Source organism: Falco biarmicus, chromosome 4 (assembly GCF_023638135.1).
Source record: "Falco biarmicus isolate bFalBia1 chromosome 4, bFalBia1.pri, whole genome shotgun sequence".
Taxonomy (NCBI): domain Eukaryota; kingdom Metazoa; phylum Chordata; class Aves; order Falconiformes; family Falconidae; genus Falco; species Falco biarmicus.
The window spans coordinates 96,253,861-96,278,749 of NC_079291.1; the positions used below are offsets into that span (position 1 = coordinate 96,253,861).

The 24,889-nt window shown below is 44.1% G+C and overlaps 1 protein-coding gene across 23 annotated transcripts in view; it reads left to right on the forward strand.

The window, feature by feature from the left end:
• MAGI1 (membrane associated guanylate kinase, WW and PDZ domain containing 1) overlaps positions 1–24,889 on the forward strand; it is a 355,922-nt gene that overhangs the window by 311,529 nt on the left and 19,504 nt on the right. For 17 of the 23 annotated variants that reach the window (XM_056334845.1, XM_056334846.1, XM_056334840.1 and 14 more), the window contains 5 exons: positions 5,382–5,413; positions 12,948–13,164; positions 19,168–19,245; positions 21,965–22,056; positions 23,060–23,252. In XM_056334845.1, coding sequence (XP_056190820.1) covers positions 5,382–5,413; positions 12,948–13,164; positions 19,168–19,245; positions 21,965–22,056; positions 23,060–23,252 — 612 coding nt within the window. The remainder of the gene's footprint in view (positions 1–5,381; positions 5,414–12,947; positions 13,165–19,167; positions 19,246–21,964; positions 22,057–23,059; positions 23,253–24,889) is intronic. The other 6 variants (XM_056334836.1, XM_056334837.1, XM_056334851.1 and 3 more) reach the window with 1 other exon arrangement.

The following is a 24,889-nucleotide window of genomic DNA, read 5'->3' on the forward strand; positions in this document are numbered from 1 at the left end:
TGTTAATGGCAATAACATACTATGCCTCATTATTTTTTTTTGCCAGTGAGTTAATAATGCCTGAGATAGTCTCTTGAAAACATCGCTTTCTTAGCATTAGCATTGTATATAAGCATCAGAAACATGACATTTTTCACTGTATTAGTTAGTTACCAAATTTGATTTTTGGCAAGGCATTATTCCTGCAGCGTAAATTATTCTCGCACTTAAAGCTTGTATTGCATAGCTAATTTTTTTGCTAGTGCAGTGACACTCTTGTTATGCAACTCATGATGATGAGCACAAAAGTTGGACAGGGACAAGGTAGGGGTTTCTTTCTTGATGGTGCGCCTTATGCCTGTATAAGCTTGCCTCTCTTGCTGCAAATTATTCTGGTATGTTTTCTTGTTCTTTCTCCAGTCTGGAAAAGATCAAGTTCCATCTACTTTTTTAAGTAGTATCAGAAATTCTTTGACAATGGATTATACAGAATCAAGGGGATTGCTTTGTCACCACCAGCCTCCTGTCCCCTGCACCCCCACCCCCACCCCCCCCCACCCCCCGGCAGCAGTAATGGCCATTAGCGTTAATTATTTAAAGTTCCTTGTTTTGCAGGCAGAAAGCAGCCATTAATGTGCAGTGCCAGGTGTATGGTTCTGTACCCCCTGACTCCAGTACTTTACCCCTCATCTTTTGAAGTGTCTGTTTTCTTTGATGCAGCCTTTGGTTTTTATTCAGTGTAGTTTAAGCAGCTGTTATTTAGAAAGCTTGAGGTTTGGGGTTTTTTTTTCCAGGCAGGAACATTTTCTCTGTAAATGTTAACCTTGTGACACAGTCTGAAATGTTTCTTTTCTTGTGTTTTTATTCATCTCCTGCTAGTTTTCAGCTCTTGTGCATTCTAGGCTGCAGATGACATTATGGCAAAACCAAATAGATGACCTTTTCACCCAGGCTCACCTATGGCTTTTTTTTGCTGTTGGTTATGGATGGCCTACAAGGTGTCCAGACTGGAAGTGTTAAGCAGTCCTGAGAAGTGAAGATCCAGACACAGTTGTTCTTCTCCTTCATGTGCAAAAACACCCCAAACTTGAAAAATGTTGAGCAGTAGCCACAAACATCGTCAGCAATAAGTAAGATGTTAGTCTGGCTTCTAGGCTGGCTTTTAGCAATTTCAAGTGCCTTTGTCCTATGGTAGATTGTGCAAACTGGTACTGAATTGTTCCAACTTCAGTTGAAATCCCATTGAAATACATACTTTTTTTTTTTTTTTTTTCTTTTCTTGTGCTGGAGGGAGAAGTGTTCATGCCAGCTGGCCTTCACATAACCAAGCTGTTCAGATGGGTTGACTGGATGACTCCCGTGGTGCCTTAAGATAGGTCTTCCTTAAGACTGAACTTCTGATCATTTTGATCCACTGTCTCTAAAACGTAGGGCTGTGGAACAGGGCATCTTGTGTCCATCTAAGTCATCTTTGAGCAATGTGTGGCCTTCTGGGCTCCCACCAGAATCGGGTCCAGGCTATGGTATGGATTTGCAGACACATGTTGCATTCTGTATGTGCTCAGTAAAATGGAATTTACCATGTGTTATGGTCTCCTCATGTTATTTTGGTTGCATAAAGACAAAAGATTTGAGAAAATGTTCCCGTAAAAATTGAGGACCTACTGCATGTTAGAAACAGCAGCACGCAGGGTCCAGTGGGTTCTTCCATGAACTCATGCTAGTTAGGGTTAGGGAACTCACAGCTCCCCAGCTCCAACAGTTTTACCACACAAGATTGCAAGATTAACACGTGCCAAATAATATGAAATAAGCTGGGTTGTGGCTGTACTTCGTGGACCACATTGCTCGCAACGTACTATAGAGTCACACAACGGAGTACTGCTCCTGGTGGGTGATGGCGGTAAGAGTGCTGAAGTCATGGTACAAAACTGGCTTAATGATTTGCATTTTTTCCCCTATGTTACAAAATGTAGTTGAGCAGATGGATGCAGCCAGCTGTACATAGAGCTTTAGGGAGTACCGGGGAGAAAAGAGAGAGGTTTTTGTTAAGATAAATGTAATAATCTCTGTGATAATTAGTTTAATTTAGATCCCTGCATCTGACTCATTTTTGACTAACCTTGTATGAAAGCCTTTCTTGCCTTGCCGACGAGTCTGTGAATTTAGTTTGATTACAATCCCTTTTTTTGTGCTTGTGGATTGCTCACTGATCACTGATATTTTTCATTAAGCAGTTGCTTTATTACATTGTTATTTAGAGGCGAGTAATTTTTGTTTTCTAATTAATTTAATTCCAGGCACATTTAGTAAGTAGCTACAATGAGCCCATTCAAGGGGTTTTAGGTCATACTGACATTGTTTACCAGATGTGCTCATTTGTTTTAAAACACTGTTAACTCTGTGATGACAACAGCCCTGTTGGGTTGCTTGACTCTTCCACCTTCTCTAATCTGCACCTCCCCAAACCCACAAAATTAGAAGATGCATTTCAAATACTAATGAGAGATGTCCATAGGCATTAAATCACAGAGGAATTATGTTGCAAACAGTGTTGATATAAACTATTACTGTTCTGTTATCAGATTTGAGGGCAGAGCAGCAGAGAAGCCTTTTGGATTCTCTTAGCCTGGGATGTGAATGCCATTACTGTGACCACTAAAAACTTGGACAATGCCAAAGAGATGGAAACTGGGTGTTAAGTCCCTGCCTGGCCCATTTACTTCTGAAAAACCTGCCGTGAGGCTTCAGGAGGGGCCGGGGCAGCCAGGAGGATGAGCATACCAAGCAAGGCACGGCATGGGCAGTGACCTGGGCAGTGACCTGGGCAGTGATGGGGCACATTAATGTAATCAAAAGGTGAATGTTGTAATTCATAGTTGGCACCATCCCAAATTCATAGGCTTGGGCGATTATTTTTGCTAGAAGCTTTTTGGAAAAGCTCGGCATTTTGTTGCTAGTGTTGCTCCCAGGATTTAGGGGTTGTTCAAGCACTTTGTGTTCATTGCTGTTAAATACTATATCCATTCCATCATCTGAGCATGACAACTATGTATTATACCTATCATTTGCTCATTTAGCCTACTGCGTCAGGAGTTTTAAAATGAGACCCTAATTACATGAATAAATAACATTTTTGCAGGAACATGTACAGGCACGTTATTCCCCTGACTGTAAGCTTGTCCCATGAAAAACTACCAACATTTGTTAACGTGTTCTGCAGTCACTTATTTTGGTAAAAAGTCAATTACTGCTTGTTCTGCAGCAAAGTCTGGCACAGAGCAGTGACACTGTAAGATTCATCGGCCTCTGAAGGACCTGCCGAACAATGGCCTTGATGTGCTTCCCATTATTTTTCAACCATTTTCCATCTCTTTTGGATTGGAACAGCTAAAATTAATGTCAAACTTTGAAGGAAAGGTTTGTTCAGTAGTTCATACTTAGTAAATTGTAACATTTAATGCTTGTGATGCAATAAACTGAGTTCTGGTACAATTTGAACCGGCAGCCCAGCTGCTTCTCGCTTAATTTTTTGCAGGGAGCATTTAATTGCTGTAATACCTTCTCTGGCTCATGTTGGTCTGTTAAGGGTGCGTGCGTGCATGGCGATCTGTGCTACCTATTGATTTAATAGGAAAGAGCATCTCTTGGAAAGGGAGAGTAAACGTGTGTGCATGCATGTGGAAGGGGAGGAGAGAGAGGGAGGGAGGATCTCTATCTGTGCGTATATCTCTGTGATAAATGATGCCTGTTAAAAATGTGACTTGCGATGAATATTATTAGTGCTTTCCTCTTAAAGTGTATTATACAAACACAGTCACCGTCAGCAGAAATGAAGCTGCGGTTTTGGTTGTTTAGTTCAAACAGTTTTGATGTTTCATTGTCCCTCGATCAATCAGCGCCTGGAGGGGTATCAGCTATCGGCTGGGAAAGCATCAGTAATGTGCAGAGCACAGATACTCCTCAAAAGATGAAAAAATTTCATTTGAAATACTCATTACAGTTTGCATCCCAGTCTGTGAGCCGGCAGCAAAGTGAGCTCTGTTTATCATTTTTAATCATGGATTTTCCCTATTCAGAACTAACATCTCCCAAATTACCTTAAAATGAGCTTCTTCCTAGACAGATTTGTAATTCACTTGCATCACTTATTTTATTCTCTGCGTAAAAGTTAGACGAGGGCATGGGTTTTTAGCACACACAAAATGCATAAAGTAGAACACGTAATGCGGCATAAGTGCCACATAAATCACATCCTAAAGACAAAAGCAGATTTCAAACATCTGAATTACTGAGCACTTAATGTGGAGTGTAATCTGTGTTTTGGTTTATGTTTGTTTTCTGGAGTGTCACACAGAGCAAAATATGGGGAGTTCCCTCTCCTCCAGCGGTGGAGGGAAGGGAAGGTCATTCACAAAATGCCCAGGAAAGAGCTTTTCCTGCGTTGTAGGTAAATCCCCCGGACAAGTGGCTCCTTTGCTGCTAGGAATCGGGCTGTATGCAGAAGTAGTCAATAGAAATCCCACTTGAGTTCTCTTGCTCATCACAAAGCAAGTAAGAGGCTGCTCCAAAATGTAAAATTGTCCTTGAAAAAACCTTCTCTCATGCCCTCCCGGTTGTTTCTTCCTTTGCATCGATTGCAACCTGTGTAAGCCCCGCTCCTCCGAGCTCCCTAGCCATCCCCCCAAAGGTCAGGACATTTGCAGTGCTGTTTTCAAGCCTCAGCTCTCTGAAATTGTAGCTAACCGATAAAATCTCTGGCTTCAAAGATTTATACTTAGGATGGACAGGAAGGAAAACACGTGTTTTGTCAGTAACATGAACGATTTTAGGAATAAAAGCTTATTCTTCTTCATGCTTTTGTTTTCCTTTGCCCAGCCTGTGCCTCCCGGCTCCAGCCAACGCGCAATTTCTTTTCACAAATCGATTTCTAAAGAAATACTTTTTAAAAAATCAACCTGTTTCCCCTGCGCCGCCGCGATTGGTCCGATAAAATCGCCGAGCCGATCGCGTCAAAAGGAAATAGCCTGGGCTTAATTGTAAGCTAAGTCTCCCGTAATCCAGGGGAGCATTTGAGATTCTGCCCAAGCACTGGGTTTCGGCGGCCGCTGAGGGCTGTGGGTTTCTCTCCCAGCCTCCCGGCTGCTGCAGCACAAGTCAGCATAGCTAATGCAGATAGAGCTCTCCCCCCGCTCCCTCTTCCCCGCTCCCGTCTCTCGCTCGCTCTCCCTCTTCCCTGTGCTTTGATTCGATATGAACAGACTGGTAACTCCGATGCGAGAGCGAAAGCTGACATAACTCTGCAGATGGCTATGTTCGGATGATACACCTAGGGATTTTTCTTGAAGGGAAGGTAACGTTTAGATGCTAATGCTTATTTTTCCCTTGTTGCCATTTTTCAGGACTGCCGGTCCCAAAGAAGAGCCCAAAGTCGGTAAGCACTTTTCAGCTACTATTTTTGTCTGTTTGTCTGCTTTGAAGGAGAAAGGCATGAGTTCGGCTTGTTTTCTTTGTGGGTCTCGATTGGTTAAGTTGTCTTTCTGTTGCAACCATGATTACCTTGCACGGCTCCCGCTGCATGGGGAGATGAGAGAGGAATGCAGTACAGAAGGGGGACTTGTTTGCAAATAAAGCATCAGGTTTACAGGTCCTCTTCCCTGGCAGATGAGCTTCTCTGTCATTTAACTTACCGAAAAAAAAAAAGCTATTGTTTCCTTTTGGAAAGATGGGAGGCTCCACCTTCTTGCCAGATAGCAATTCCTGTCGGGTGCTCACAGGCACCAACCTTTTCCATTAACTCCCCGAGTTTTCTCGAGTACCTCGGCTGAATTATTAACAGAACGGGAAAGCATGCACCTTGTTGAGAGAGACAAAGCATGAACGGAGCGTGATTAGGGTTCCCAGGGAATACAGGTAGCTGTCCGAGCGCTTGCTCTGGAGGCATTTTCATACTGAGCAGGATTGTGCTGCAGGTGTGAGATTCCTTATTTTAAAAAGCCAACAACAAACCCAAACCAACAGAGCAGTATTTTCTTGTCCCTTCTGATCCTATTTCCATGTAAAGCTGTTACCTGGATGACATGTTACCTAATAGCATGGAAGCTGTGATCTAAAGTGTCGTTAAAGCTCCATGCATGATGTTGTGGAAGAAATTAATGTGCTATTAATATGCAACAAAAAGAAACCTTTTACATTTTTAAAGAAAAGGGAATACTTAAAGCCTGAAAGTTTCCAGTTATCTGTGGAGAGGGAGGGGGAAAAAAAGGAGTTCTCACCCAACAGCTTTGGGGATGCAGAGCGAGTGAGGTCTTTGCCGTGTTGTAAGACAGTGCGAAACTTCAGGGGCAGTCCCCGATGGGTGCCAGGAGCAGCAGCTGGGCGCAGCCCACCTCGCCGCAAACCTGGGCAAGAGGTTTACGAAGGGGCTGAGCAGCAGGCTCCTGCTTTTAATACGAGTTCTCTGTTCATCCAAAAAGAAAGCCCTGAAATAATTAATGTGATTCTGATGGCTTAGGGCAGCGCTGATTAAAGTCATGTGAGCCCAGGCCTCTACCATTGTCAGCTCGTGTTAATGTTGAGAGGCAGAAGCGCGGGGTGTGCTCCCTCGCAAATCACAGGCACGTCAGACCCTGCGCACTCGTCTCTGTCATACGCGGAGATTGTTTCAGCCTTTGGTAAACCAGAAGCCAGCGTGTAAAATACATACGTGGCTGGCACATTTCTTCTCTCTGCCTGCACTTTATTGCCCGGTCGGAGCAGCAGTGGCTGCGCTCGATCCGGACTCCGTCTGCTGTCATTAAACCAGCCCCGATCAATGAGCCTCGGTCTTTTCAAAGCGGGGAGGCTCCCGCCTTGCCACACACGCAGTCGGCATCAGGTGAAGCGGGATCCTGCCGTGTCAGACGCTTCTCTGGTCAGCAGCGGTGCACCGTGAAAATCTGGGCAGCATCTAAATCCATGTGGGGATAATCCTGCCTCGGTGAACAGAGCCAGCTTGCAAACAGGTGTAGCTCTGCAACAGCAGATTTCTCCCTCCTGCTTCCTTTGAGGAGCCGGTCAGCCTTGGAAAGCAGTCCCATTCCCTCATGTGCCTCTCCCAACCCCCTCTCACCTTGTTCTAGGGTCCCTCCAATAATTTTTACGACGGCCCTAGGCGGTGCTGTTGCCTCTAAAGCCAGAATTCACAAAAAGCAGAGCCTCCTATTCCCCCTGCCTGCACACCGGATCATTTGCATCGGTAATTAGCAGCAGTGTTTTATACTGCTGCATTGTGTGGCAGCGTTAATGACCGACCGTTCCTCGGAGGGGCAGAGCAGGACGCGTCAGAGTCGGTGCAGCTGCTTCTTCATTCCCGTGCATTGGTGACACGCACGGGTTGAGCGTGGAAACCTGGAGCAGAGCACCTCGGGGCACCTGTGTGCAGAGGGGGGAAACTGTCCTGGGGCTGGCTGGGATGGATTTACACCAATAGCAGAGCTTGTGTGGCCAAGGTGATGGTCAAAAACCATAAAAGCAGTGGTGGATTGCTAAACACATTCCTTCTTTGGTTCAGTTGAAGGGCTGCTGCTTGGCGGCGGGGCGAGGGGAGCCAGGCCCCCTTGGCCATGCCCTGGCAGGGGGGAGCCAGGCCTGCCCCGCTGGCATGCTCCCCGGCTGGGTGCCATCTCGCCGTACCCTGCCCCGGCATTTCCCGGGGGTGGTGCGCTGCACGTGCAGCTGTCGGGTGAATGCGGGTGCTGCCAGCTGAGCTGAGCACCATGGGCTGTCCCCAGCACTGCACAGCTGGCTGTGGGGCTTGGGACCAGTGTGCTGCCCCTTTCCCCCGCTTGCTTTACCCAGAGCAGGTGGACTGTTTTCCATCATTCCTTAATTAATAAAGTAGCTGCAGTTAGAGGACAGTGTACATCCAGGCTGGGAACAGTTGGCTGGATCTTAATTTGTGCTCGTTCTTTGTTTCTTCTGCTGCATAGGGGAAGACACAAGCTCAGGTGTCCATCCTCTTGTGCTTCGCTCAGCACAGCGATGAACCCTCTCATGTTACCTTGTGTTCTTCCCCAAAGCCTGGACACTCCTGACTTACTGCCAACAGCTGTATCTTTCTCAAACAAGCTGTTATTTTAGCTGTTGGCCCAATCCTGTTATTCCCACAAGGCTGATGGCAGGCTGTTGGATACCTCTCAGCTGGGATGAGGTGTTCCAGCCCCTTGGAGAGGTTTGTTAGCGCTGGAGCTGTGACACAGTCTGGGAATGTTCTTCTGCCTTCAGCTCAGTTTTCCTGGGCTGCATTCTTCAGCCTGTGTGTATCTTCTGATAAGCTTTATTCCTCTTCTCATTTTTAAGGAGAGTTTTTCAACCTTGATGAAAGAGCTGGATTAGTAACAGAAGTTTGCAGCCAATATGGGACTGGGTACTTCCGAGTTCTTTCTTCCCCCTTCCCTCCCACCAAGGACACGCGCACAGCAGCTCCCTGTGCTGCTCTTTTGTTTTCAGTTTCCTATTGATTCTTTTTTAGATTAAAATGGATAATATTTTTTATTGACCATCTGGGGTTATATATTTTCAGTGTGCAAGTTCTTTAGTATAGCAATTTCCCGTGCAATTATCCTGGTATAATGTGGACGAAAACAAACTTTTTTTTTTCCTTTTTTTCTTTTTTTTGTCCTTGGTGCTTGCATCAAAAAACTCCACAAGGGGGCAAAGATTCCCATTTCCAGCTTGGTTTACTGTCGCTGCCAAGACCAGCTTCTCCAAAATGCTCAAGAGCACAAAATTTGCAGCTAGATCATCAGAAGATGGGATCACTGCAGGGTGAAGAAAGTCCTAAGCTCTTCCAAAACCGTAATTTTTTCTTTTGGGTGTAAACAAATGCATTGTCAGCATAGCTGATTTGTGGCCAAAAATGCGATTCCTATGCAAAGCCTGTTCCTGACAAGAGACTTGCCACGTATTTTGGGTGGGATAGGCAGCACCTGGGGCTCTGCCAGCGTCCAGTTTTTGTCAGGAGGTGACATTGCTTCCACAACACGAGTGTTTGTACAATACATCCCTCTTCATTCAGAGATCATTCCCCCCCCCACCTTGAAATGCTGTGGGAGGAAACCACAGCAACTCTTGCAGTTTTTTGCCTGCAGAATCCCGTGCCAAAAAGCTTTGGTGTCCGTTCATGCCGCAGGATGTGTTCTCTGCCACCATTGCCTCTTCTGCAGCGGGTTTCTCTCTGCCTGACACAGACATACACAACTGCTGCTAATAATTAGTGTCCCATCTCTGCCTGCAGCCACCTCTCAGCTGTGTCATGGGCCTTGGTTGTTTTAGCAGTCACTGTACAAAGTAACATCTAATTACTCTTTCATTTAGCATGAATGACAAACTGGTTTCTGCTATGTGGGCATCTGTAGCATTTTCCAGGCACCTGGTGACTTCTGTAAGCCGTTTTCCCTGTCTCCTTTTGAAACACAACAGCTTCAAGCTCCCTGGCTTACATCACCTTTGCTGTTTTCTTCCCTCCCCATAGTCAGAGGACAATGTAGTGCTCAGTGTGGGCTCACTCAACCTCTCTGCCGAGGGAGAAGCTGCCTTTTGGGTTGGCAAATGCCATGCCTGTGGCTGAAAATGAGATTGCACGCTAGGGGGGAAGAAATCCTGGAAGGCTGATGTATGCCCAAGCCCTGACTGCTGCTGCCCCCTCTTCGGCAGCAGTTGCCCCTACAGCTGCCCTCAGAAATTCAAGCCATGCTGGTGTTTCTGTTAACCTCATCTGGTGGGGGAGAGGGCAGCTAGAAAAGACCACCTTCCCAATGCCACGTTTTCTTCATCTTACGTTTTACAGGATGAGCACTGCAAAGCTTTAGCAAGGGTGTATGGGAGCTGGCACGGGCCATGCAGCTCAACCCTGGGGCTTGCATAGGGCACGAGAAGCTCCAGCTTTCCATGTATTTATTTTGTCCCAGCTGTAATACAGTACCAAGGTGACTGTTTTTTTCCCATCGCTTGTATTAAAGTATGCAGTCTGCCTAAATGGACTTAAGTTAGTCATTGTAGTCTTGATTTCTAGGCACTTGTGGTCAAGAGTCTTTCTGGCAAGCTGTTTATGCTTATCAACAGCTCTGGAGAAGACCTTAGACTCTGGAGGGCTGGGATGCTCTTGCTTAGTTGGGTAGTTCAGTGCCCCATGGCAGAAGTCAACCATCAGAAGTCAACACGACGCAGCTGATCAGCTTAACTTTGCACTGAAAACCATGATCCAACAACTCAGGGTGAGGTCCGAACCGTCAGCTCTGCAGTGATCTATCACCTGTGCTCCTCTGGCCCTGATTTAGCTGCTTTCCTGCCTCTGTGTGAGCTGAGTGAGCCAGTCAGTCAGATCTGTACCCAGGAGGATTGGAGCTGAAGCTAGGAACCAGGCAGGAGGTAGAGAAGCCATCCTTTCATTGGCCTGTGGTCTCTCTTTGGAAAGCTCCACATTTGCACCAAGACACAAGCTTTTTCACCTGGCCATTCCCCGTTGCAGGAGTGCAGCAGAGTGCAGGGTCCTGCAGGTCCTGATGATGATGTGCTGAAGCTGCTACAGCACGTGAGAAGAACTTGGGCCCCAAACCTTTTTGGCCTCATCTGGTGAAGTGAAAGTCAATTAATATTGTCTTGTCTTAATTACAAATATTCGTTATTTCCATGGCTATGTTCCCCTTTCTCTGTTCCCCTCTTCAACTCCTAAATAGAGATGTTTCAGGCTTTTTGAAGGAATTACTGTTTGGAAAAACAACTGTCCCTCTGAAGTTGTTTTCCCCAGTTTCTTGCAAAATGTCTCTGTAATTGCAACTTTCATTTAATTAGAGGTGGATTTGCTTGAAATATGACGACACTTCCATTTGCAACCCAAATACGAAATAGAATTCATAGTTTGTTCAATATTTAGACATTTCATATTGTAAAGTGAGAGCACTTTTTACAGTTCAAACTTTGTTCCTTTTGAATCAGAAAGTTTTAAGTCAGAGAGTTCTCAGCATTTCCCCAAGGGCTGAATAAAGCTTCACATTTTAGTCCCTGTACTCCAACTTCTGTAAACCAGCTATTTCCAGTGAGATTGGCCTGAAGTTTCACAGGATGCTTGTAGTTATTTTAGTAGTTTGGCCAAGCAAACAAAACAATCCAGATGGCTGGACTGAGAGTTGTAAAGTGGTTTTGTTTTTTGGGGGTTTTTGTTGTTGTTTTTTTTTTATTTTATTCTTAAGTTACATAGGAGTGATTATCCACAGCATAGATGTTTTAAAACTGCTTCATTTAAAAACTGAAGGGCTGCATGTGAGTTAGCTTCTTTTACCACTTGAAAAGCTAAAAATGTTTGAAATTGGTTCAGATATTTGTATTTGAAAGTCTGCAGATGAGTAATCACAGCAGGTATGCTTTGTTCAAAATTGCTTAAAGGACAAAGGCAATTTCACAGTCTAGGCGATCAAGATATCATTTAAAAAAATGCTGGTAGTGGATCAACAATTTGACTGTAAGGCTGCGAGGCCAAAGTCATTTTGGCTGTTGGAGGTGGTTTTTTTTCTCAGTGTAAACCTAAAGATACGTGCAACTTAAAAAACAAACGGGGAGATATTATTGTTAAGACTCAAAAAGAAGGCACTTCTGTCTGGTGACTTTCTCCTCTGTAATTAATTCAGCCCTGCTATGATGGAGCACTGGCCACCTGGGGTTTCACGTTCAGTGGAAAGCAGGGGGTCCCCAGACCTGTGTGCGCTTCACCCCCCTGTGCTGGTCTGCTCCGTGTTTGCCACTGGCTTTTCTCCCTGCCCCTGCTTGGGTTTCTGTGGAGAAGTCCCTGAAAGCAGAGACTCGTGTTGCAGTGGGTTTGGGTATTCCCTGCCAGCAGGAAGCTAAATTTTGGTCTGAGGTTTCTTGGTACGTGTGACTGACCTCTTTTAGCCAGGAAATTGTGGATGTTGTACAAAGAACCTGTAGGATGCTATTTTTCCAGCTGCCCTCTGGGCCTCAGGAGCCCCAGGAACATGCCGGTTCCCTCTGCGGGAGCAGGTGGGAAACTGGACTCAACCTTGATGCCACCTGAAGGTCATCTCAAAAGAGCATTAAAAAACATTTGCTGTACTCTTCGGGGAGCTCTTGTTGAGGGAGGATTTTGCTGTATATTGGCAAATCCTGGCAATGCAAATGTGACTTGTGCTTCATTTGAGCACACCGTTGTGAATTTGAGTTCAGAATTATGTACCCTGCTTAGCTAAATATTGAGCAGACAGAGCTCTTGACATACTGCTTTTGAATAAGCCTTGAATTTAGGCGGACATATTTTTTCCTGTTTTAATACGCTCAATTAAAACAAGGAAATCAAACTGCAAATAGACATTTTCACATTTGTGAAGGTCTGCTGTAATCCCCGTGGATGCTCTGGGAAGCAGAAACATGCAAGTGGTACTCTGTTGTCCACCCACTTGTGATGTGGGGGTTGCAAGAGCTACAGAGGAAAAGGGATCTTGCATAGTAAGGGCTGCGCTTCAGTCTGTTTCAGAGGGACTGGTTAAGTTTTCACAGTAAAATCTGGCAGTTTTTCCTTTTTATTGCAGGCTCAGGTTAGACCCTAATGTTATCCGAGTAGAAGGTTGTTGATTTTTTCTGCCTTAATGTAGGAAAAAAATAAGTGCACTGAAACTAGTAACCTATAATGAGATTTAGATTTGTTTTATGGGTGAGAAGGAGAATGGCATATTTTTTTTATGATAAACTACTTTGTTTTGCATATCTCTTTCTGTCAGTCTGCCTATCAAAATTTGTCATTGGGGAATTTAACTGTACCCAGCATTAACTGGTAGCAGAAAAAGTGAGATTTATATATTTACTTATGTGCATGAAGAAACCCTGATCAAAGAAGGGAGCAAAATTGATGGAAAACACCCACTCAAAGACCAATAACCGTCTGTTCTCTCTCTTTCCACTCGTTTTCTTCCTTACAGCAACCACTTGAAAGGAAAGACAGCCAAAACAGTTCTCAGCATAGCGTCTCCAGCCACCGCAGCGGGCACACCGCTTCCCCCGTTCACAGCACGCAGGTGCTGCCGGACTACACCGCTGCCGAGGTGCCGGCTGGGGATCAACCGGACAGTTCTGGGCAGAAAAAGCCAGATCCATTCAAAATCTGGGCCCAGTCCAGGAGCATGTATGAAAGCCGACGTGAGTATGAAGCAGGTGTGGTTGCTAAGGCTACGGCTCTGGCAGCTGCTCTCTGTATATTTTCTTTGCAAAGAGCTGAATCTTTTAGATTTATGTTGAAAATATAAGGCTTCAGTTTGTTAATTTGGTGTCTGTCAGTGATATCTACTTGAGAGAGGTGCAGTTTCCTCTCTGATGAGGAATGAATTTAGATCGTCTCTGGGCTGGGGCATTTAGACCAAAGCTTAATACAAAAAATCCCTTTAAAATTAAAGACCATCTTTTCCCCTATTCTTTTATTTTGCTTTTATATGAGGCTGAAGGAGAATTTCCAAGTTTGTTACCCAGATCCTAAACTCTTTTTTGAGGTTAAGGCTTATTGTCTGATACGCGTAGGAATTTCAGTAAGGAGGGGAAGTATTTAGTTTGCTGAAATTCACATCAGATGCTTTCCAGCCTCACCCTGAGGATGAGAAAATCCAGCTGAGCCATTTTACTTTGACCAGAGTGAACACTTTAACAATGCAGATATCAAATGCATATTGTAAGTGGCTTTTATAGCAATTAATGATCTGCACACTTGGCTAATAGTTCAGCAGGGCTTTGACTCTGCTCCAAGACTATAAATATGGTTTCATTCAGTTTCTTCTCTGTGAACAAAATAAATACACTGGCTTCGCTTTAATTGCACTGCTGAAGATGATCGAACCTGTAGAAGCTTCTTAAAGAAAGAGTTAGGCGTATTAGGTTCGTTTTCAAAAGCAATAGTTACTTCAGTGACAGAAAGGGGAGCTTCGAAGTCTGGGTGCTGTAAGAGTATCACCTGGAATTGGATTTTATTGTGCTAACTGGAAATTGGTAAAACCAGTATGAAGTGAACATTACCTCAGAATGAAAAATGGTGGAGCTGTTTTTTTTCTGACCAAATGAATCACTTTGAAATCTTATGTCCTGGAAAAATTAAATCATGAGTCACAGTTTCTTGGCTGAAGATTCATCTCTTTGGATTGAATGTCTCAGCAATGCAGTTTGTAGGTGTCTCAGCTTCTGTGCACTGCTTCCCTTCCATCCCTTCCTAGCGACCAGGCGTACTGACCCTGCAGGCTCTTGGGCCAGGTGGTGCTGATCTGCAGAGAAGAGCAGTGATGGAACTTGCACGTGCACCTCATCGGAATAGGAAAAAGGGGCAAGGGCTGAGGGACAGTGACTTTTCAGCCCTGCAGAGCTGTGGAGCATCACTCTGCTTCTCCTGCCTGGATGGCCAAGGCTGAGGCTGCCCCATGGCACCGGCATTACCGCTGCTCCTCTCATGTGGTTCCCATAGGCACTGTGCTGCCATTGCCTCTGACCCCCTGCAGTTACTTCGCTAATTTCTAATTAACTGTTTAACTCATGCTAATTAGTCATTAGTATCAGTTTAGCAGCATTAACTCCTGCCTGTCTTTCCCAATAAAACCCAAGGCTGCACTGGAGAAATCCTGAAGTGCACAGGGCAGTCAGCCTTCTGTGTCTACCTCCAACACCGTGTGCTAAATCCTCCCTCCTTCCTCAGCAGCTGCAAGCATCTTGTAGAGGTTTTATCCTTGTCTGTGATTAGAGCCCTTCCAGAGGCCTCTTCACTGTCTCTTGACCTGCTGGTTTCCCATATCTCATTTCTCCCTGGGCCACAAACCTCTCTGCTTGGACCTTTGCTAGGCTGGGATCTGCCTCACCCCTTCAGCTTCCCTGTCTCACCTTTCTGTGGTCCAGCATCTCTTTAGTGGTGTCGATAATCTCTTGCTTCAGTCCTTATCTCCTGCCTCTTCCACCAGATGAGACCTACCTGTTTGAACATCAGTGCTTTTCTACCACCTTTTCATCCCAATGCCGTTTCCTTCCTGGTAAAGTGTTTTCTGAGATTTCTTGGTTTCATAGCTAGAGGGCTTTTGAGGAATGGCCGAAGTGTGATATGATCATGGCTCCTCATAAGCACGTGCCACTAGAAGTGCCCAAGAACCTATGAATTTCTGACTCAAAGCTGGAGTAAACCACGTTCCCTGGGGATTAACCTGCACTCTTACCTAGTGACAGGGCTTCACTGCACCTAGTGAACGGTGGGGAGAACCAGGAAAGATACAGTCTAAGTAAAAAAGGCAGTTGGACATGCTCTGTCTCCTGTCGCGGTCTGATCCCAGAGTGTGACTGATGGTTTTATTTAGATGTCAATGGTCAGTTCTTCTCCTTCCCTCACCAAGCCTTCGCTTTTTGTCCCTCTCACCAGTCTCGTAAATGTGGACTGTGGTTCACAGCTGAAACCTAACGCCTCTTCCACCCTGGGAACTTGGGGTGAGCCACCACGTTTCTTTCCCTGTGTTTGGTCTGCATGAAAAGTGGGCGGCTGGTGGCTGCTCTGTTAGGAACGTGAATCATCCCTTCGGGACTCCCTTCCCAGTGTGGCCCAGGCACGCGCTCTGTGGCTGTCGGACCACCCGTAGGGAGCTCTGCTGACGTGGAACACCGCAGACTGCAGGATGGGAGGAACCGCGCCTGGCCCTACAGTTTCACTGTCTGTCTGCTCCACGTGTGCTGTTTTTCGTAATTTTACCCAGCTGCAGTTCAGTTTAACTTCAGTGCCTTCTTTGGCTGGCAGCGATGGTCATATCATTCCTTTCTTCTTTACTTGAGCACCCATTCCCTTTGGTGCTTAGCAGTTAGCAGTTAGCTTAGCAGTTAGCTTTGGTGCTTTGGAGGTTAGCACCTCCTCTCCCATGACATCCATAGCTTTGGGTGCTAGGTGTGACTCTGCATTCTTTTGATGAAGGAGTCAGTAGAACTACACAAATACATGTACAGCAGGAGAATGCCACCCTAGTGCCAGCGCTGAGGGTGGCTGATGCATCCAGTGTCTGGGGCTTTTGGTGGGTCCTAGAAGCCCCTACTGCCCATGAGCCCCAGCTTAGCTCTCTCGGCTCTCCCCTGCCCAGTCCGGAGCTTGCTCTCTGTTGATTCATCTCCTTAAATTTTAATAAACCTGAAAAGGATTATAAAATGTTCTTTTGAGAGGCAAGGTTTTGAAGCCCCAGTAAGTGGACTGAAAAACAGCAACAACCTGTTGTGTTGAAGTATGTGATGAACTTAAAAAAGACAGAATTTTAGAGCATTAGATCATCTTAAGTGTTTCATTTTGTCCCATTTGTGAAATTGTTGAGTATAAAGAGAACATAATGCAATTTTTCAAGTGCAGTTGACACAAGAAGATGAATTCATTAGCCCTGGCCCAGAAAGAATTTTTTTTCATCTAAAAATAATAATATAAAGAGGTTTTATTCAATATATGAATACATCATCTCCAGGATGTTTCTAAGAAGTACTGAATCTATAATGACCACCTACTGCCTTTTTCACTGGCAGTGCATCCCACTGTTATTAGCATTAATAATAATAATGTAGACATGGAAAGCATAGGCAACATTTTAATTTTTCAGAATTGGTAAAATGAGTTCTTCCTTCCTTTGAGTATTCTTTGGATCAGTATTTTATAAAAAAAGACTGTATTTGACTTATGTGACTTGTCTCATTGAAGCCATTGGTAGAGCAGAATTCGGTTCAAAAGCACCAGATAACCCATAGTTTTGTAAAAACATGTATTTTTGGGGATTTACCCAAGGAATCTTCATGTCAGGAAGTACTTCGATTCTGTGGAGGAGAGCTACAGACATTCCCTGTTTAGGGGAAGGAAAAAAAAAAAAAAGAAGAAAAGTTAAGCTAGAATTATTAATGTAAAGTTAAGCAATGGTTCCATAACTGTGTCTGGACTCTGGCTGAGTGGCAGCAGATGAGAACTGCAACTTTATTCAACAAATGCTGGCTAAAGTTCCTTCACGTGCAGCTCCCCAGGGTGAGGGGATCAGACCTGCAAGGTGCTGAGTGCTTGGGCTCTGGTCCAAGGAAGCTTATTTTCAAGCTGTAAACCCAAAGGGGCTTGGATGCTTTAAGGCTAAGGCTGAGCTCAAACGCTCTGCTGCAGTCTGGCTCACAGTCGCAGTTCTTTGCTGGATTAAGACTTTTGAGAATAGCCGGCTTTGTGTTAAGTGAATCTGAAAACAGATCATTCGGTGGTGATAACAAGTGCACTCTTTGCTGGTGCTAAGTTTTAGCTGCCTGAGCTCCTCTTTATGGGGAGCTCATTGCTGCTAGTGGGAGTTGTGTACATGAATCAGAGGGAAGGACAAACCCTTGAGGTTTAAAAACTGAAGTGTTTCCAAGATCCAGGAATGACATACGTGAAGCACACTCAGCGAGAGGAACAGCAATCGAATAGTTTAGCAGAGAACTGCAATGCTGAAATCCCGCACTGTTTTATTGAAAATACATTTTATAATATGCTTTTTATTTTTCCATGTATTATTAAACTTCCTTAAAGATTAACGCAATCTGTTGTCAAATTTTTCTCATGTGGCCTGATTGCTTTGCAAAATACCGTATCCTACATATGGCCATCTGTCAAAACAGCAGTGACAAAATGAATTAATCTGAATTGCAGATGTGTTAATGAATCCCTTTGAAGGGCTTAAGCATTTAATTAAAAGTAAGGCAGAACACGATAGATAATTTTTAAAGCTTTTAAAATATTCTAAGTTATCGTTAATATTTGAATTTTATTTTCAGGCACATAATTTATTTGGTAGGATTGTCTCTCCCCAAATCTAATTAAAATAATACAAACAAGCCTTGACCCCAGTGTATAGCATCCACTCACCAGCAATTACACAGAATTAAAAATATTTGCACAATGATACCAAACATTAGATACTTCCTCCTTAAAACAGAACGGAAAACTAGTTGCAGGAAATTGCAGCTGCCTTCTGATCAGACTGGCTTTAAAGATGATAGTAAAAGCCCCGTGGCAGGGTTATGTCCTTTTATTATATTAATAGGAGACAAACAGTCACAGTGACACACTTGGGCACACAGATGTGTCCATGCCCTTTGAGAATGTTTGCTAGGAAGGGCCGTAGGACTTGCGGCACGTTGTGCGAGCAGCAGCGGCGGCTGAGCCGTTACGGAGCCGGGTCGTGGGCAGGCGCTGCTGGTGTTCGTCTGGCACCAGCCTGCTCTGCGGCTCAGGCAAAGCATCGCACCTTCCCCACACCTCAGTGGCAGAACTTGGTCATCTTGTTGAGAACGTGCTGAAGTCATCCTGTGAAAGCTTTCCGTCCCACCAGAAGGGTTGATTAAAAGGAAAAGACAGAAAAACTGGCGTTCTCCTGCAGTGGGATAGTTTAGAAAACAGGGCTGCCCTGCAAATGTGGAATCTCATAAAATTTGTGACTAAATCACAGGACTTTTCAACACTGAAACTCTCCATCAGCTTCAGTGAGACTGTTCACCGTTAGCTTCAGACTTGCCATTATATACTTTGCTGAATCTGGGCCTTAAAACTTTTGTGCTTTGCCAGGGTATGAGTCACTGCGAGTGCTGCTGCCTCAAATGAGCTAGTGACTAAAGCAAACTCATACTGATTTTTTTTTAATCCATCTTTTGTTGAAACTGATATCCCACTGGGCAGAATTTTTTGAATATAACGTGTTAGGTAATTGTTAAAGTTTGTATAGGAGAGTTTGATTAAAATGACCTCTAATTAAGTACCATGTTCTTTGTTCATCAGTATGTATTTAGAATTTCTCTTAACTTTAGAGAAGGATACTAACTGTGTCATGTTGGTGGAAAATTTTTGGTACAAAAGTACTTTTAAGGTGATGTCCAAGAGATTCTTCCTCTGAGGAGAGAAAAAGTGTTCTTCCAATATACCTGCATGCATGTGCATAAATATATGAATTGATATATGTGTCTATTATATGTCCACATGTCCACAGGCATGTGCAAATAGATGCAAAAGTTAGTATGTTGTAATCTGTAGTAGCTATAACCTTAGCAATTTATGCATGAAAGCCTAACATGATCCATACAGTCAAAATTAATTAAATGAACTAACAAGAAAGCAGATACATTAAGCTTTGCAAAATTGTAAAATTAATATTACAGCTATGTCACCTTCGCCTGCAACTGGACTGAGCAAGGGTGAGAGAGAGAGAGAAATCAATTCTACGAGTTTTGGAGAATGTAAGACTGTGCCGAGAATGTATCTGTGTCTTGTGATGTCTTGTTCTGGTGTCATTGCTGCTCTGTGGCGGGGGGCTCTTCATCACCAAGGGAGTCTGGCAGGGCCGTACGCCAAGGTTAGACATGAAGGTGCAAAGTACTTGCTTTACTGTGTACTGGCGAGCGGTGGATTTCGTAGGCGGCGGTGGGGGGTGTCATGTTCCCATCCCATTCATGGAGTTTGCTGCCCACGTGGGTCGTTGTCGGGGCCGTGGCACTCACCTCTCCTTCCATTCCTTCCTCACGGCCCCAGCAGAACTCTTCTTACCACTTTTGCGACATTCTCCAAATGTTCTGGTTTAATTCAGGACGGGCGGGCTGGCAAGTTTTACCCATTTGGGCTATGTACACATTTTTTCAGAAAGAGTCGGGCATCCTTGAGATCAGGTCAAGGTGCAGAGATGCAATGAATGACTCCTGATGGCTACTTTTCATTAGTTTTCAACAAAGTTTCAACACCACCACGAAATTCTCCCTTTTAAGTAAGGCAAGTGGCTCCTCTGAAATGCTGCCGAATAACGGGGAGCCTGAAATAATTCTCCAGTATGGAGAGCCTCAGGGGGTCCCGCCTCAGCTGTGTGGAAGCACAGAGGTGGATGGGGTTTTGTGGGCTGTGCTCACCGTACTGCGGAGTTGGCGCAAAAAGCAGTAGGAGGAGTTGTGTTCAGTTTGTACTCACGCTGTGTAAATGTGTGTTGTCTGTATGTTTGTTGTATCTGTGTTTCACCTCTCTGTAATCCTTCCAGCGGAAGGAGCGTTACATGAATGAACTTACTGCTTTGGGTATAGACTTTTTTTTGTTGCTTTGGTTTGACACCGCCATTACACCTCGGCTTGCCGTTACCTCCAGCAGCCCTTAATTGGCTAGCTGGTACCCGAACCAGGAACATAAGGCATCGCTCAGTGAGACTGGAGAGCTGACAAATGGGAAGGTGTTGAGAGATGCCGAGGAAACGGGCCCACGCTGAAGCTCTCTGCACAAGCCATTTTGCCTCTGACAGATCCAACGTGCGCTATTAATTGGTTGGGGCCAGCCTTTGCCAAAAAAAAAAAGCCTGCGAAGTGCTGGAGAGATGCTTCCGAATGTGTCTGCTCTTCACGCTGCCCCTCGCTGAAGGCAGTGACAAAACCCAATTAATTCATTGTCTAAGTTCTGCTGTTCTGCCGCACGCCTGTACGGGGGCAAGCTGCCTTCGGCCAGCTCGCCTGAACAGATGAACCACACAGGCTTCCAGTGTATTCATCATTGATCATTCTGTAATTGTAGCTGGACAAAAATTAGCCTCTAGTTCAGTAAGGTAATGTGCACGGGTCTTAAGCTTAGTTTATAACTGCTGGTAATTAAAATGTGGAAATATTCTATGTAAAATCAATGTGAATGAAAATGTCAAAGCAGACATCTGTGCCTTAGCACTCACCTGTTCTTTTAATTATTAGTATTCCCAGGTCTTACATTCATATTATGTTTTAAACCTGTCGAGTCATTGAAGAGAGCTAACCGAAAGTCTTAATGCTGAAAAGCAGCAGATGACTAGACCCCAGCCTTTGCACAACAGACACCGACAGTGCAAAATGCAGTTTAGGGCCCAGTCTGACACTCATTGATGTCGGTGGAAAACAACCAGTTTATCTGCTCATAGATAAAGAAAACTAGATGATGTTTTATTAAACATGTTGCATCCTGTATCTGAGTATGCATTTATTTACATTACACTCCTGAACGATATACTTGGGTTTCTTTACTAAAGACATAGGCAGCTGACTTGTAAAGGAGCAGCCTTTTTTCATCATCAATTAACAAATTTTGGGAGGGGATCATTACAAAATTAGTCAATGTTACAGATACTAACCAATAAATATTAAATGAACCTGAAGTTGTCTTCTGATATGATTTAATGTCAGCAAGTAATTTTGCATTTTAAAAAAAGGGATGAAAGCGAGCATGAATAAGTTAATATAAAACGTTACTGTTCAACCGCACTTCAAGGTTAGTACTTCACTGTATGTAATATTCATTGTGAAAACCTTGCTGGTGTTCCATAGTAATGAGTAGGTAAGGTTGGGCTTTTTTATGTTTCCAGCTGATTTTATCTGTTCAGTGGTTTTACAGAGCCCATACATAACCAAGAGTCAGGAGAGCTGCATTGTTTTCACTGGAGCCCTCCTGTTTTACACCAGCTGGGGATCTGTGCTGTAGTTACTTAAAGCAGTGTCAGCAGACAGATAGCAAACTATGCTTGTGAAAGTTAATTAAACAGTAGAAGTCATAACAAGTGGCTCTTTTGTCTCCCATGAAAGAGGAGTCAGATGTATTGTTTCTGGCAGAGTAATTCTCTGTTGTAGACATTTATTTATTGATGATTTGGAAGAGGCTCTTGCAGTGGGTAATGATGCTAATATCAGTGGAAGGAAATATTATAGTGATAAACAAATGGCAAGTCACAATTAGACACCTGGAAAGTAGAAACCTGTATAATTTTTAGTAGTGATTTAAATAATAGCCCTTTATTATTCAAAACTATAAATTTTCTTAATTCTGTCTAAAAATTCAAGACCGTCTCATTTAAAGAGTAAAATTGTGCAGCAGACCCCTCTACATGTACATCAGAGTAGTCCTGAATTGGGTATAAAGGTGTGGGTTTTTTGATTTAAAGTTATAGTTTTCCTTCTTTCCCTTCAGTTCCAGATTACCAAGAGCAGGATATCTTTCTATGGAGAAAGGAAACCGGGTTTGGATTTAGGATTCTAGGTGGAAATGAGCCTGGAGAACCTGTGAGTATATCTAGAAGCAGTCATGTTTTAACTTGTGACATTTTCCAGAATCACAGCAGTGGCATGTACAGATGTGCGAAACTGCACTGTAGCATCTCTGTTAAAATAACCAGTGGGATATGTATTTATATCCTGCAGCTCCTTCCCACCCTCCCTCCAAAAAACAAACCAAAACTCCATAATTGAAATGAGTTTGGCTTCCCCTGCTATTCCTGTTTTTGTGATAGCTTAAGTGAAAGCACATAGGTCTGAAATTGCGTGGACACTGGGGAAAGGGTGTCCTGGTCAGGTTTGCAAGTATTGTGGTTTTAGCATCAGGTTTTCGATCTGCTCAATTCACTTGAATTCCTTAACTTGAATTCCTCCTTGAATTCACTTAACTTCTTTACCATAAATCCAGTGTCCGTGGAAGGTGCCAGGTTTTCACGTGCTGCACAGGTCAAAGCTGGATAGTGGCAGCATAAATTTCCACATATTTTCCTGCCAAAATTATTTTGCTCGTTTATGGAAAGAGAGCCCATGAGTTCCTCTCATGTTAAAGTAACTCCACACAACTCACTGAAGAGAAACCGAGACTGAGCTGGTGGGCAGGTGAGAGGACAGAGCCTGTAAACCCTAGAGGCAACTGGAAGGGTAACTCAGTTCTGGCTTCCCTGAAAGCCCCTCAGTGCTGTTAACCATCTTCCTCTCTGGTCACTGGCTGAGCACATCTCCCAAGGCTGCCTGTCATATTAGAGTGAATGGACCACCTAAAGAAACAAGATGTCAGTTTATTACAATTTCACGATGTGGCTATGTTCACATGGAGCTGCTTTCACAGGAGCAACTTTCCTGACCAGCAGTCATTTGTCAACAATCTCTTGTCCTTACTAAATTGGGTCTAACTACCAGTGTCCATTGCTTCCAGCTGGCTGTTGAGCTCATTCTCGTTTATCGCTATTTTTCTTCCTTCCCTCCCTTCCCCTCTTCCCCTTCCTTTCTTTTATTTCTGCTAATTCCTCAGATTTACATCGGTCACATTGTACCGCTGGGTGCTGCTGATGCTGATGGCCGCCTGAGATCGGGTGATGAACTGATCTGTGTGGATGGGACACCTGTTGTCGGGAAATCGCACCAGCTTGTCGTCCAGCTTATGCAACAGGCAGCCAAGCAAGGTCACGTCAATCTGACCGTCAGGCGCAAAGTGGTTTACACAGGTAGGCTGCAGTGTCGCTCGGCAGGGGTAGATTTTCTTGCCAGACTCCATCTGTTCAGCAAATGGTTTAAAGAAAAAATGCTCCTCCATGTGATACTGGGAAAACTCAGGGGATGTGGTGTTATTCTTCTTTTGCCTAGTTTTAGCCTTTTTTCTTGATCAAATACTTTTCAAGTATTTGTTTCCAGTCAAGACTCTTGCAAATCTCAGTTGGCTTCCCCAGTTTTCATGAAGTTTTCTGATAAAATGGAGAAATGTTCAGTTGCAACATATAATTTTTAGTTTGAATCATGCGGCAACAGACACTGTGCTTGACCACCTGTGTTTCCCAAAATAACTGTGATGCCTGATAGCCACCCTTAAATTGGGAGGGAGGGAAAAGATGCTGAAGGGTCCACAGGAGTGGAGGCAAGAGCAGAGGCTCAGGCGAAGCTTCAACTGAGGTTGCAACATGTAGTCAGCTAATGGCAGGATACAGGACTGTAAGCATCACTGGTTCTGGTAGTGCAAGGTGTGCATGTTTGTTGTAATAGGTTTGTGTGCTGAGTTATGCTGGGCATTGTGCACATGCTGACAAGCATATGGTCTAAATGGACAAAAAAGAAGCTGGCAGAAAGAAAAAGACGCAGACAGAAGTGACACCGCATGGTGGCACCTAGATCAGTGACAGAAAAATGTCCTGATAGCAAAGAAAATGAAGACATGAGCATGAGCTTTCTAAATGACATGTGACCTTATGCTTGGTATTGGAGTGTAACATTAGGGTGCTGCTGCCTCTTCTTTTGAGTCCCTTTAGGGAGCTCAAGTGTGTGGTTTGGTAGAGCTCACTTACTCAAAAGAAAGGCTATTACATAGCTTTTCAAGTTTAGGCATCGGCAGAAAGGTAGGCAGTGATGTACTTTCATCTTAAAGAGCATCAAAATAACATTCAGGTTGAAAATGAGGCCCATGGAAGACAAGGCTAGAACAACAGTACCTCTGAAATAGCTCTGTATTCTTATCCAGGGCTGAGCTCCTTCTGCACAATGTTAAATAAATGTTCACTTCTCATTTCTTTCCTTCTTCCCATTGTAGATTAAATGTCAGGTTACGTCTCTCCTCTAATAGCCTCCCTCTCATCCCTGACAAAGGGTTGCCAATGTGAGAGGAGCTTTAGGAGATGAGATTTGGGAGGAAAGGGAAGGGCAGCTGAATTTTGGTATTGTTTTTGTGCGTAGATTTTCTATCTAGTTTTACAGCCTTCAGGCTGGAAATTACCATAAAAGATTTAGTTGTGTGAGAAATGTCTTGGTATTTCATTCAGGGACTTGTTATGCCAGACCGAGCTATTTCTAAATCATTTCAAATGTGGACGCTTACTCTGGGATAAATTATTCAGGATCCTTTCTTTCACCTTGTATTTTCAGGCTTTTAAATTCCAGCTTAACTTTGTAGAGAAGCCTCTTCCTGAATTTTGGTCCTTTATTCCTCCTGCTGTCTATATGCCAGCAGAAAAAGATTGTTTGCCTAAACGGATACTCCATGTCTTGAGATTCATATAGGGGAAAGTTTGTAGTCCTGTATTCTTAGTATGTAGAATACTATATATTTACTACATACTTTGAGTATGTAAGTGCAGAAAGGTACTTCTATCCAAGA